A 14084-nucleotide genomic window follows, 5' to 3' on the forward strand; every position below is an offset into this window, starting at 1 on the left:
AGTTAATAATATTGCCTTTGTTATTGATGTTCCTCCTTCTGTGGACTGGCAACAAAATGGAAAGAGGTATGTCAACTGAGGGAAGACTTCTGGGACCAGAAAGGCTTACATATGTATATATAGATAGATAAAGATAGTATTTCTTTTCAGAGACAGAAATTTAAAATACAGAAAATCTCTTTCCTCTGCTTCTTTTTTATTTTCCTTTAGTTTATGATCCCAAGGAACAGCTGTGGATGGAACCAGTAGGGCCTCCACTGGCTGTCAAGCAGTCGCCTGCAGGTATTACTGATCTGAGAGTCTCACGGGCCCCAAGTCACCTAGAAACACGTAATACAGCAGGATCTGCTTTAACACTGGGAAAAATGTTGTAAGGAGAAGTGTTGTAGAATATTGATGAAAACAAACAACTTGGCTTAAAGAAATAACATAAAGTTGTTTTTAATAACTGTCTATGCTTAGAACAGGCATCTAAAAATATTCTATTGACATAGTCTCTTAAAGAGGCTGCAAAGATGTTTTCCTTCTCTGCTGTGTCATTTCTAATGTTTTACCTTTCCTTCATGCTTGATTTTTTTTTTCCAACATCAGTCATTCATTTACAGCACTTCTGTTGATTTAAATGGGCTTTGGATCAGGCTCCAAGTTACCATTTCCTTTCTGTTTGAATAGGGATTTTTGTTTATCAAGAGGAAGGAAATCAATAATTTGTCATGACAAACCAATGCTTATTTGGATTCACAATCATGTGGTGAGTTCTTCTGTCATTTTCTAAAGCATTTTAGGATAATGGAAGAAGTCTCACTTGTGATCTCTGCTGTTTTCCTTTGTTTTCCCGGATTGATTTAAGGTCTGTGCTCCATCTGACTATTTGTGGAACAGAAACTGTAAATCTATCATTTTGTTTGTTTTAAAGGCAGTACTAACTTTCTGTGCCCTAAGCCTTTCCCAGGGGGCCATTCAGGGATCCATCAAAGGATTAACCTTCGGCATGACAAATTCACAGACTTACCTGTAGGAAGAAGCTAAACTATACCTTGATGTAAGCTTGCATATACTGTACCATTTGTTTCCACTTGGAGTTTTGCAGATGACAGATTGTTTTTTACAGAACAGAGTTTCCGTCCTCGTAGGTGCTGCCACCTCTGAAATCCCACCAGTGCATGGAATGCTCCCCATCCTCTCTTGCCTCATCACAGGGAACGCCCAGGTGCTTTCCTGCCAGTGATTTCCCTGCAGACTCATGTTTGGGGATTGCTCAGGAAGCCTGGACCCCTGCGTGTCCCTGCACGGCTGAGTGGCTTGGCAGTGCACATCAGTGGTCAGAGCAGAGCGGGGGACCCTGGGCCTGAAGTTTTCCGCTGGCTTCGTCCTGGGACCACCTCCCAGGGCCTTAGCTTCTGCAGAAAGAGGGATGGCAACATGTTGCTTGTTGCCCTGTGAGCAGCTGGTGTGGGGTGCAAGCTAGAGCGGGGTGTGCGGGGGCTCTGCCAGGCACTTCGTGTTCCCTGCGCTCAAAAGAGAAGCTGGGTGCTGGCCCTGGCTGGGGGTGGGTGTTGTGTGTGTTGCCAAAATGCTTAGCCCTTCTGACCCTACAGCCAGCTGCTGTGGGCTCCTGCTCTGGGGGGTTGGGCTCCACTCGTCCCCCTCCCCAGCCCCACGGGAAGAAGAGCTGGAGGGACTGGGGAGGTCCAGGGCTAGGCTGGGGGTACGGGGTGCTGCTCTGGATGCTGAACGGGGGCTGGCGCGCGGTGTACGGGTGTAACTGGGGGGGGGGGGGGGGGGGGCGGGGGGCGGCTCCGTAGGGGGGGATTGTGAAAGGTGTGCGAGGTGTGGGTGGGGTGGGGTCTGTCGAGGGGGGGTGCGCGGGGTGCAGGGGGGGCGCTAGGGATGCTGCGAGGGCCGCGGGGTGTGTGAGCTGCGTGCTGGGGGGCCGGAGCGATCCTCCTCGCCCATGATTGGCAGCGCCGCGTCTCCCCTCCCGGCTGGTGCTTCCCCTCCGGCCGCCGCGGAGCTGGAGGCGAGGAGGGGCCGGCAATGCGGAGCTGGCAGCGCGCACCCGCGCTCTCACACTCGCCCCGGAGCAGCCCGCCGCCGCCCGGCCGGTCCCCGCCGCCCAGCTCCCCTCCTGCCTCCGCCGCTTTAATTTTTTTTCATCTTAATTAGTATTTTTTTCCCCTTCCCCTCCCATCTTTTGGGCGCTTCCCCTCCTCGCCCGCCCGGCGCCCTCCCCGCGGCGCGGCGGGCTGCCTCCGCGGGCGCGCAGCGCGGGGCCATGCCGGCGGGGCCGCCGCTGCTGCGGGGTGCCCTCCTCCTCCTCCTCCTCTTCCTCAGCGCCCCGGCCCGGGGAGCCGTCTACACCAACCATTTCTTGGTGGAGCTGCACGGCGGGGACCAGGCGGAGGCCGAGCGGGTGGCGGCGGAGCACGGCTTCGGCGGGGTGCGGAAGGTAAGCCCCCGCGCAGGCTCGGGGCGCTGGGCAGGGAGGGAGGCGGGCGGCGGCGGGGCGGCGCGGTGCCCTTCACGTTGGGCTGAGGGCATGCGGCGTCCTCCGGGAGCATCCCGGTATCCCGGCACGGTCCTGCCGGCTGCTTACCTGGGCAGAAGGGAGGGAGCGGAGCGCGTCCCGACCGGCCCCGCGGCCACCCCCCCTTTCCGAGGGGGCTGTGGGAGCAGCGGTGCCGGGAGCCCCTGCAAGCGCTCCTCAGCAGCGGCCCAGAAGGGTGGGTTTCTTGGACTGGAAAGCAGAGGAGTTTCCCACATGGCAGCTCGGTGCCTTTTGACTTACTATGTAAACATCCTCCAATTGAGCGCCCATCCGGCGGGGCTCGGGCGCCGGGGCTGGGCGCAGGAGCGGCTGGGGCCGCCCGGGGCTGCCTCGGCACGGCTGCAACCGAAACGGCTCGGAGCATTTCAGGAACAGTGAGAGCCCATCTCCATGGAGAAGCTCGCACACCATTTAAACTGAATATTTCATAGGGGGGTTGATACTCAAGTTTGTGAGGCTGGTGGTTTCTTCATAGATCTTCACAGCATAGAGAAACAGGATGCCCCCCAGGCTGGAGGAGCTGCATCATGTTAAGCATGATAAGCAATCAGTGCTTATCACTAATGGATGTAAGCTGGGAAACTTCAAGTGCCATTGGAGGTTGTTTTCTCTCCTTTGAGGTCCCAGGAAATCCTGGGTAGCCACAGTGGCAGGCAGTCTCTTCCCAGCTCATGGGGAGCCCAGGTCCACTAGAAATCTCTCCTATTCAAATAATAAGTAGATTTCTTAATATTTTAGGGTATAGTCACATCTAGGATGAAGACAGGGAGAGGCTAATACAGAGAACCCTGGTCAGTACAGTTCCTGGCAGACTTAATGCTCAGGTGGCACTGGGCTTGGAGGAGAGTGGAAAGTGAGCTGTGAGCGCTGCTGCTGCTGCTTGTGTAGGGTTTTGTTCTCTGCTTGGTAGTTATGCAATGGGAGTCTGATCCTCCTTCCAAGGAAATGGATTGGAATGGTACTGTGAACTTGGATGAGTGAAATGGCTTAAGATCTTGATTAAAAAAAACCAAAAAAAAATATCAAAAAAGCATATGAAGTGAGACTCCCTCCCTCGGGCTGCCTTGTCTCAGCTCCAGTGGGAGCTCGTTAGAGAAATGAGGACAAGATCATTGTTACTTTCACCACAGCCAACTCCTGCTGCTGATAAGATGCTTTTGTTTTGGGCTCACAGCCTTGTCCTGATACTGACAGAGCTGGGCTGCTGATGCCCTTGGGAAAGGATCCATTGTGGGGATTAGGTCTTGTTACATGAAACTTAGGTACGGCTCTTTGATCAACAGTTTTCCCTTTTCCTTTCCCTCCTGTTTGCACTTCCTCCTATCCTGGGGATATCTGACTGATAAGGCCTTATGAGGGTGGAGGGGTACTTTTCTGCATGGCTAAATTTGTTACTGCTTTTGCTAGACGCTCTCAAATGTCCTGTGACCCATGTAAGGAAGAGACAGGGAGAGGGGATTTTGTAGGATGAAACAATGCAGTTTCTGGGCTGCTAGAATCCTTTCCCCTCCACCATGCCTCTCCCCAGGGCGCCTTGGGCACATGAGGAGACATACGGATTCTTCATGGCAGTCAGTCTTGTAGCACATCTCAGCAGAGAGCTGGAGGGAAGTCCCTCGGGTGTGCCAGAGGAGAGTACCTGCTTTCCAGTACATGCCGTGAGGGGGCTGTTTCCCGTGGACGCGGGTGTCTCTAGGAATGAAGCCTAGCTGAGCTGTGGCATGATGTGCGTGTGCTTGCAGGGTTGGGGGGGGCAGGTGGTGGCGGTGGCTCTTGTACGGAGCACATGCTGTCCCAAGAGGTTTCCAGATTACATCATCCTGGTCCCTGAAAAGCTAGAAATCCTCCCCCCCTCCCCTCCCCAAATGTGGGAGGAAATGTCACCCTGCTATCAGCAAGGCAGAAATTTTAGGGAATGGCAAAAGTTCACAGGCTTTGGCATTTAGCTGCCCGTGTCGGAGGATAATCGATGAGAGCTATCAGCAATCTCCGTTCTGCAGGGGAAATCTGTAACTGGGCTTGGGTGGCCATAGGCAGCCGTTAATAAAAGCTTGTGCCATCCTACTCCTGACTCTTCAGTACTGCTGAACTGAAGAGTCTCCTGATCTGTTTTGCTATCATCAGACTTGTCTAGCATCTCTTCTTACAGCCTGCAGACTTAGCTTTCATGGCGATAACAACAGTGCAGAAAGTTGAACATGGCCATGTGTGTGTATGAAAACAGAGCTGTTAGTGGTAAACGCTCGGGGAAAAGCACCATGTGTAGATATGCTGTCTAATAAAATATTCAACAAATAGCAAAAAAAAAAAAAGTTATACCACAAAGAGAAATTATCTTTTCATACTTCAACCACACATACTGTTTAAGTAATATGAGTTATTTACTTAAAGCAAATCCAGTTACCTTTACCCATATTGGAGAAAATATGTTATCTGAAAATAATCACCTTTATTTCCATGCAGGGACTGTCCCAATAAGAGTGTAAGGTCAGATTCAGCTTTTTTTTTCTGTGTGTGGATTTAAGACGTATATGCAAGGGATTTCTTTTACACTTGCTATGTATCACAGACCTCTTTTAACATGACCTTAAAGGAGCTGATTTTTAAATTACATATCTTTAGTTCACGTACTTTCTTCCTAATAACAAACAATTTCTGAGCAAGTGCATGTTACATTACTTAACGGCAGGCTTCTGCAGAAATTCAAGAGAAAGCATTGCCTTGAAGATTAATGTTATGAACCGTGCAATGCAGTTTCTAATTGATTCTTTGGCCATGCTTCCTACCATCATTCAGAAACCACTACAAGACTTCAGGTGGGCTAAAATGTGTACTCTAAATTCAGTGATTGATGAATTGATTAAGAAGGGCTCATACTTACATGAACAGACACCTGTGTTTAGATTTAGGATCCTAACACAAGACAGTCTCAAAAACACAGGTCAATTTTTCTTCAATCTTCCCTGAATTAATCCTGAATACAGACCTCTTTGTAACTCTGATTGTGCTCTCTGATTATTATTTTTTTAATATATATTTGCAATTCTTCAATCCATTTGTACCTGCCAAAATTGATTCTATGTATTACTGGTAAAACAGATACTGTGATAAAGCATATTATTTTCATAATATGGTTAGCCTTACCATCTTTGAGCATTCAGGAGTCATGAGGATCCCCCCCTAAATAGCTACATGTTAGATTGTGAGAACTACAAAAGGAATAACTTGTCTTTCTTTTTTTTTTTTTTTCCTCCTTTTATTTGTCTCATGGCATGGTTGCCACTAGAATGCGTTTCTTAATGCAGGATGAAAAAAAGCTGCTTTCTGACCTTGCCTTGCAACTCTTAATTCATTTCTAACATGGGGGATTGGAAGAAGCATTTGGAAAGGTCTCCTATTTGGAGATCAGAGTTTAGACATCTCTTTCCATTTCATCAACAACACTGAGACAAGCTACTCAATGCCACAATAGCTAAATATTCCACTTCTGGTAGCATTGAGGTAAAGGGTTTTAAGCAATTAGATTTTAAAATAAGAACCAAACATGGATTTAAAAACATAGAGAATTTTATGTTCCGCAAAGCTGGTCTGTTTTTTTTTTTCTTGGCGTATTTATCACCTGATCACCTCTCCCTCTAAATCTTGCAAAACTCAAGCTACCTCTTACAGCTGTGACACTTGTGCTTCCCAATTTTGCTTAGGAGGCTGCTGGTTGAGGACCAAGCTTTCTGGAGCTGACCAGGAATTTCTGGATGAAACATTGGGAGCTTTGAGGTTTTTTACATTGCGTAAATACAGACTTACAGAAAGCAAAACTTTACAGATAAAGAAGGTGTATTTCTTGCTGCAGCAGCCCACTTCTCTGCATCTAGGCTGGGATCCTGCGAGGTGGGAGTTACGTGGTGCGGAAGGCAGACCAGGAGGCAGAAAAATGTGTTTGCAGGTTCAGGAGCTCTTTGCAGGGATCTGCTTCAGGGATCCTGAAATCTTCACCCTGAGGTCCATGCACTAAAGCCCTGAAAATCCCCTCCTGTGCAGATCAGCCCCTAAACCTCAGGAGAGGTGTTTGCCAATCTTTGTATTTAAGGTGCCAAGCTCTGCTTCTGCATGGCTGGAATGCACTGTGATGGACAGAAGGGATTCTGTGCATGTAAAAAATGCTGGTTGCGGATGTGGGCTGATATGTGTATTTATATACATACGTATGTTTCTTGTTCCTTTTTCCCTAATACCTGTGCTTGGAGCAAAGAAGAGGAAAGAAGGGTGAATTCTTAGCCAGGCTCCTGGCTGACCCTGTGTGTGTATATATTAACCAGCCAATTTGTGCACATACATGGTGGTCCATACTTTACAGAGAAACGTGCCAGTGTTATCTTCACACGTGCTGCTAACCCTGGCATTCGTGAAAGTGTTAGTTCTGGCTAGGTGAAGGCAGCACGGAGAGTGCAGATGTGCACCAGTGTGGAAATGGATGCTGAAGCAATGGAGCATCCCATGCAAAGGGGAGGCAGAGTGCCCAGGCCTCCCCACATGGGCTCGCTGGAGTCCAAGGACTGAAGATCAAGCCTCAGACTACATTGTTTCCATGCACAAAGACGTATTTAATAATTAATTAGTTTCGTGTTTTATGCTGGCCTTAGAGGAAAGATGTTTGCTTGCAAAAGAAATCCTTTATTAAAGAAACAGAAAAATCTCTTATAAATGGAAGATGCAAAGTAATTTTCTTGAGGAAATCAAGAGCTTAAATTTCCTAGATTTCACTGTTGCAGTATGTTGCAATCTTGCTCTAAGATACGAAAAAGTAAATTCCATGCAAATGTTAATTGTGCAACTACTGAGATTTCAATAGGTCATCACACCATAACAGTGAATGCTTCAGTTTCCAAGAGATAGTCTGAGCTGGTGTGTTTAAATTAGGGGGAAGAAGCAAATAACTAGCAGGAAAAGTTTGATCCTGCTGTGGGAAGGCACACTGCAGGGTGGTGATGGAGAACTCCCTTTTCCAGAAAAGCCCTGGAAGAAAGTAATTGAGGAGATGCAGAGAGAGCAGCCATCTGCGCAGGGAGGGACCCTTGTCAGCTCCTCACAGGTGGAGTCTGGGCATATCCCCCAGCACAGACTGGGAAGTCCTGTATGCTCCTGTTTACACTTGAGAGAAATGTTAGTGGAATTAAATAAGAGTTTTGCTGTGCTAGGAGAGAGTTTGCCTCGTATGTGGAAATACAGTATTCCTTTTAAAATTAAGCTTTTTTGGTTTGAGGTATTTTATTTTATTTTATCCAAGGCGTTCTGCCTTGGATGCAGGTGCAGCCCCGGGAGGAAATACTATAACTGGCTAACTCAAAACAAAAAAAAAAAATGCCCTGTTATTTAAATGTACTCACTTATGCGTGTGACAGCTGTAAAGTATCAACAAGAAGAATGTAAACCACAGGCTGAAGTACATCCCTAACCCAGTTTCTGTAGAGCTGCTTCTCTACTAGAGACTCAAACCAACTGCATGTTGGTGGTGAGTGTTCTATTTGAGGTATAAAATAATTACCTTGTCAGATTTTCATAGCATTTATTATCTGAGCATAAAACAAGGTCAGACTCCCCTACTATAGTTCCCTGTTGTAATTGCTCCATTACTGTTTTGAATACACGGTGTAGTTCTGTTTCTTGGCAAAACACACACACTAAACCTTACCTTTACAGAGAAGTTTTGTTTTGTTTGCTAAGCTACAGCTCAGTAAACACAAAGATATGAAAATATGGCTATTTATAAAGCTGCCTGCATTTATAATTTTGTTTATTCCATATTGCTTGAGCTCATTGGCAAAATTGAACGTGTGGTAGAGACCCAGGAAACGCGCTCTGAGTAACTCTTTTTTCACTTGTTTTTTTTGATGCTGCAGCCTAACTGAGGATGTGCAGTTATTTGTTTTCACTTCAGTTATATTTAGCTTTGCCAGTGTCAAGGAGAAAAACAGAAAGAGAAAACATACGAAGAAGTGAACAGCATTTGCAGAGTGTTGTGGTCCCAGCACCCCAGAACTGAACGTGGTGTGTACTAGCCGATCTCCCGCAGCCTAGCCCCGAGTGCCTGCCTGATGAAAACTTGTGGTGGTGTGGTATGAAGGCACCAGAGACAGCTTTCTGCTCCAAGGAGTAGCTCGACGTCTGAAGGGCATAAGCAGCTGAGGAGCATCAGTGTTGAAAGCATGGATGCCGAGGGGTGTGCCTACTGCTCCTTTCCCCACTTGCCAAAAGCTGGTGGAGCAGAAACATTTCACCTGGGCTTCTGTCTGCCGGAGGCTTCCTGCATGCCACCAGACTGCAGCCAGCCACCCAGGCCAGCAGTTTCAGGATGACATGGCACTGTGGAAACCAGTAGTAGCCAGCAGCCTTCTGACTTGTTTTCTAGAGCCCCTGCTCCAGAGGCTACTTGCGAGGTGGGGGAACCCCCAGCAGAGCAGCCACAAGTTCTTTGTTGACATTTTATGGCAGGAAATGCTGTGTCTCCTAACCCTGGTGATGCTCCTTTTCCTAGTTTTGTGAAAAGTATTGCATGGAGTGGCTTCAGCTTCCCAGGTTATTTCTCTTCTTTGTACACCTCTGTGTGAAAGAGTCATGATGGCATGTGGAGAGCCAAATCTCTGGCTTTGTTTCCTTCGCTTCAAGTCTGCCAGTTCCTTAGCTATTTTGGACCTGTGCCGTGGAATTTATAGTCAAAGATGTTACTTTAATATCAGCACTAGATAAACAGAGATCATTAGTATGGCCTGGCTGTCAGTCTGGGATGTCCTTGCTTCTGCCCAGATAGCTTTCTTGCAGATGACTTCCAGGCTATTTCTGGACTCTAAAGCATACAGCTATACTAATTGCCTGTATGTGTTTGAACTTTGAGATCCCATATGCTGTGGCTCTGTCTGTGGCCCTACTTGAAGCTCTTACTCCTCCGGGCAGGTTTTTCAGGTATTGAAAGCAGCCTGAGAGCCATTTCTAAGAGGCGATATGGGTATCTATTGCTGTTAACCTACACTAAAGTTGAATTTGTCCCCTGGCCTTAGGTTGCAGACCTGTGCAGCAAAAGGATAACTGTTTTTGTAATAGTAACCTGTCTTGAAGATTTGGTTTTTGGTATTGGGCCAGATGGACAGATCCTATTGTCATGCCTACATCCAGACCCAGATGGTTTAGGTTACTGCAAATGAGCTAGAGCATTTTGTTTCTAGCTTGGGAGTTCAAATCCGGATTAAAACTCTAGACCAAAATACATTGTCAGTTCATTTCCAGTTTGAAGTGCTTCCATGTGAGAGCCTGCAGCATCTTTGACATTTGTTTATTAGTGGGCACATGGTCCCAGAGACTGGGAGTGCTGCTAGGCTTGGCTCCTTCAGAAAAGCACTGAGGTACTCAAATTTATGTTATCTTTTAGAAGATCCAACCATTGTGTGAAGGTGGATGATAGCCATCTATCTTTCTCACAAAATGTGACAGATGACAAGATGTAACACCCTACCCACTCTAAGAAACTTTTACTGCTGTATCTATACTGACGTTAAAATTGGAAGACAACTCCAATTGCAGCACTGTTACTATCAGTGTAGGAGTACCAACATGTTTAACTCATTCCAAGTCAGAACAATATTAACAGAAATTTCATTTATACTAGAGCTTTTACCAGTAAGACCATGTTGATTTAAAAAACAAACCACACCCAACAATAAAACAAAGGAAAAAAGAGCATCAGACTTACTGGAATAGTTGTACTAGTAATACTTTACAGCGTAGCTAGACTCTTTCCCTCATCCATCTATGGAATTATTACAATTAATTAATCTGTGCAACTCAAGTTTCAAATGCTTATAATAAAGTACCTACAAAGCAGTTGCTGAAACATATGTAGAATTTATTTGGTAGGTAGTTTCAATTGGTAAGTCCTGAGAAATGTCTGTGCTCATGGAAAATTCTGTGAGCTGGAAATCAAGCCAAAATGCTAAAACAAATTATAAGTTCTGCCAGTTCTTACTAAAATATTATACCTGGGAAAGCCTCCTGTGCAGTTCTAGTTCGTCGCATGGGTGGCTAGTTTCTGTGAGAGCTGTAGTAACAAACTCAGTGCTGTGGTTAATGGATCTAAACTTTACCTTTGTCTTGTAATGCTATCATAGTTGTCAGAAACCCTGGGTTTTTTAAATTTTTCTTCCAACTTTTTCAGATAATTAAGTGGGTCAGGTCTCTACAGGATGCTGGCTGCATGGTGGCTATAAATATTGCAGTGAGCAGCCCACAGCTTCCATCCATCCTTGGCCTCTGGTGGGAAGAAGATGAACTGCTCGACTATTTCTCAAAGACAGGATTTCTCTAACTTGAAGCAGTCTGGTGTGTTGCTCTTGTTGTAAATCAAGGCAAGTTCTACCTTTAACTCTCCTAAGTTCACTGAAAAGGTTAACCCTGTACTACTGAAATGGAGATTTAATTTCAGCTCAGCGATCCCAGGCTGTGCTTTTGGACAGAGCGTGCTATCCCAGAGAGAGCTGAATTTGGTGGTGTGTTGCGTGAAATTCTGCATGGCCACCACACACAGTTTATCAGCCCGTCTGAAATCTCAGTTTGGCCATGGATTTATGGCAGTAGCTCAAAAATCTAACTCAGCTGAACACTGGCAGTGTTCAACAAGTAGTGGCAGCTTGAACCTAAAAAAGGAAATTATGAGCTAGCCCAGTCTTACCATTTATACACTGGGGTTATAGACAAATAAATCAGGTAGTGATAGCTCTAGTTTACTTACTCAAGGAGTGAACTGGGATGTAACGTTCTTTGTCGTGTACTACCTACCTTCTCAAACAAAACTTCTGTGTAAATGTTACATTCTTAACTACTTTGTCCACAGAAAGCAAATGGAAAGAGTGACCTCAGTGTTTACATCAAACCAATTGGCAAGCGTGTCCCAGATACTCATGACTGAACTAGATTATTTGCTTACCTGATGAGTAAGATGGTAATATGTCAGAGCTGCTTTCTCCTAGAGTATAGAACCAGAGTGTGAAAACTTGAAACCCGACAAATATCTATTTAATTACTGTTGTTAAGTAGAGAAACTTGTGCTGTCATTGGACAGGTATTGGGTTATCAAACTATGGCCAAACAGGTGAATCTCTTCCTTGTGTGGGTAGTGAAAGAGGTGGGATATAGCCTCCCCTCTCCTGATGACTTTTCTCCCTTTCCTTTCTGCCTACTCATTCTTTATGAAACACAAATAAAACGAAGGAGTGTGATTCTGAAATCTGCTCTGTGGGTGAGCGCGGTCTTTGTCACCTGCTGTGCAACACCAAGGCTTTTAGCTGCAGCCAAGGTATGGTGAGTTAGCTATAACCACGCTGGGTAGCTTCGCACCAGTCCCGCAGGGACCTTATGCTTCCCTCTGTCAGTTAATTTTAGAACTGTGTTTCAAATGATTTTAGTAATTCAGAAGTTACTCTGAACCAGTTGTTAAGTGGAACTGTCAATTCTGAATTTGGGTGAAGTATCAAAAATCAGAACTGAAACACATTTGCAGGTTTGGAAAAATCAGTTGTTAACGTTGGTGGAATGACAGCTATGGATCAGGACATCATCTGAAGTTTAGTCTTCACAGCATTTCCATCTCTTAATTTTTATATTACTGTTTAAACCCCAAAACTTCAGAGGAAAATGTACTTTCCTTCTTTCTCTTAATTGTAAAAACATTCCATTTCTCCTACCATTTAGATACAGATTCAGAATAAAAACTCAGACAGAAAAGCAAGTGGATTTTTTTCATCTTTCTTCTGATCTGTACTGAAACACTCAATTTCATTCTGTAAAATCCCTTTTTTTCCCTCCTGACTGTACATATTTGATTCATATTAGGTATATTGTACCTTGGTAGGGAAACTAGTATTCCAGGCTCTAAAGGCTGGAACATGCTGAGTGATTAATTAAAAACCTACATTTGCCTTGCTTGACAGATGTAATAAAAGCAAGAAAATGTGTCAGCACATGCTGGATCGACCACAGTTTCTGCCAACAGTAAACTTATGTCATTTATTAATTGGTGACAACAAACAGTAAAAATACTTCTTTCACAGCTGCCTGAAGGGTGAGGTAGGTCCTGGGAAGAAGGGGGAGAGGTGGTGGTGCTATTTTCTTTCTCATCATTATTGCTAGCATTGGGGCAGATTTGGGTCGTCCTTTTTCTTCCATCTAACATGAAGCTCTTGCAGGCACTCAGAGCAGTTGGTCTCTGTTGCGAAGTGATGATCGTACTGCTGTGTATTGGAGCCGAGAGGAGCTCTCTCCAGTTCATGACGGCGTTAGTAATGGCAGAATTTGCCTTTGACCTGATCTCTTAATAGTGGGGATTAGAGTCTATGACTTTCTCTTAGCAGAGTGAAGCAACTTTACAAAAGTAAGGAAAACAGCAGTGTCCCAAAATTTCTCTTTTGCTTGGCTCTGCTGAAAATGTTTTTCTAAAAGCTTGCTTGTCCTGCTCTTCCCAAGTCTACTATCTTAAGTTTAGGAAAAAAAATAGAAGCAATATAGCACGCACGTGTGTGTGTTTGTCTCTACTTTCATGTCACAGTTTTGTTTCGAATTGTTGCCCATCAGCTTCACTCCTGCAAAGCACATGCTTTTCACCAGGAATTAACTGCTCCTGTTGGAACTGGAAGACTTCTTCAGTGTGGTCTAACAACAGAAACTTCCCTGTGAAGCATTCTTTGCCGATCAGCTATTGCTTGGCAGCCTAGCATTAAACAGACGGGGAAAAAAAAGGAAAGGATAAATATTTTGAACAGAAAGAGAGCTACAAATCTTCCTTAAGTGTTGGTAAGAGCTAGCATCTTTGCATTAGTGCAATTCACCTTTTCTGTCCTTTCTTGAGTAGCTCTTGTCAGTAACCAACTAATTTTGGTCTGAGCTGCTTTTATAGCACCACTTCATTAGAGCCTGAGTTCATGACTTTGCTTTTAGGCACTACGTTAGCCGAGCAGCTGCACATGTTTGCCCTACATGCTTTGCTGTGTGGACATAGATTTAAAAATAATGCTGAAATGCTCTGTTGAATTTGTGCTGAAGTTCAGGGTGTCAGTGTGTAGCCATGTTTTGCCCCTTCTCCTTCCTTGAGATACAAGTACTAGTAATTTGTGGCCGCAGCACACTGCATCTTAATGATGTTTTAAGAACAGCAAACTTCTATCTCATGGCTTTTATCTCAGAGTTTTTAAAGCTGAGGTGACACCAGGTTCCTGTGTGACAATAGTAGTCAAGCTGTTTGGTTACCTGCTTAAAAGGAGAGGTGGGGTGTAGATCAGGAGTGAAGCAAAGTGACCTTTGTTGGCAGTGCTAATTGGTGTCAGCAGTATTGATCCAGCTGGGTTAGAAATATACCATGGTCACTTAAATTTGTGGACTAACTAAATCAAGCTATTTCTTATAACATGTGTTTTCCCTAAGGCAAATTTACTGATATGAAGAAGACATTTCCATCATGTGTTATTTAAACATGTTAAAATATTTACTAAATATTTGT

General features: G+C 45.1%; 1 protein-coding gene across 1 annotated transcript in view; it reads left to right on the top strand.

Moving 5' to 3' along the window:
- The first annotated feature begins 1921 nt into the window (after positions 1–1921).
- Positions 1922–14084, top strand: part of PCSK2 (proprotein convertase subtilisin/kexin type 2) — a 110160-nt gene continuing 97997 nt past the window's right edge. Inside the window, exon 1 of the mRNA XM_040612205.1 lies at positions 1922–2449. Within this exon, the coding sequence (XP_040468139.1) occupies positions 2276–2449 (174 nt within the window). The 5' untranslated portion in view covers positions 1922–2275. The remainder of the gene's footprint in view (positions 2450–14084) is intronic.

Source organism: Falco naumanni, chromosome 12, assembly GCF_017639655.2.
Source record: "Falco naumanni isolate bFalNau1 chromosome 12, bFalNau1.pat, whole genome shotgun sequence".
Lineage (NCBI taxonomy): Eukaryota > Metazoa > Chordata > Aves > Falconiformes > Falconidae > Falco > Falco naumanni.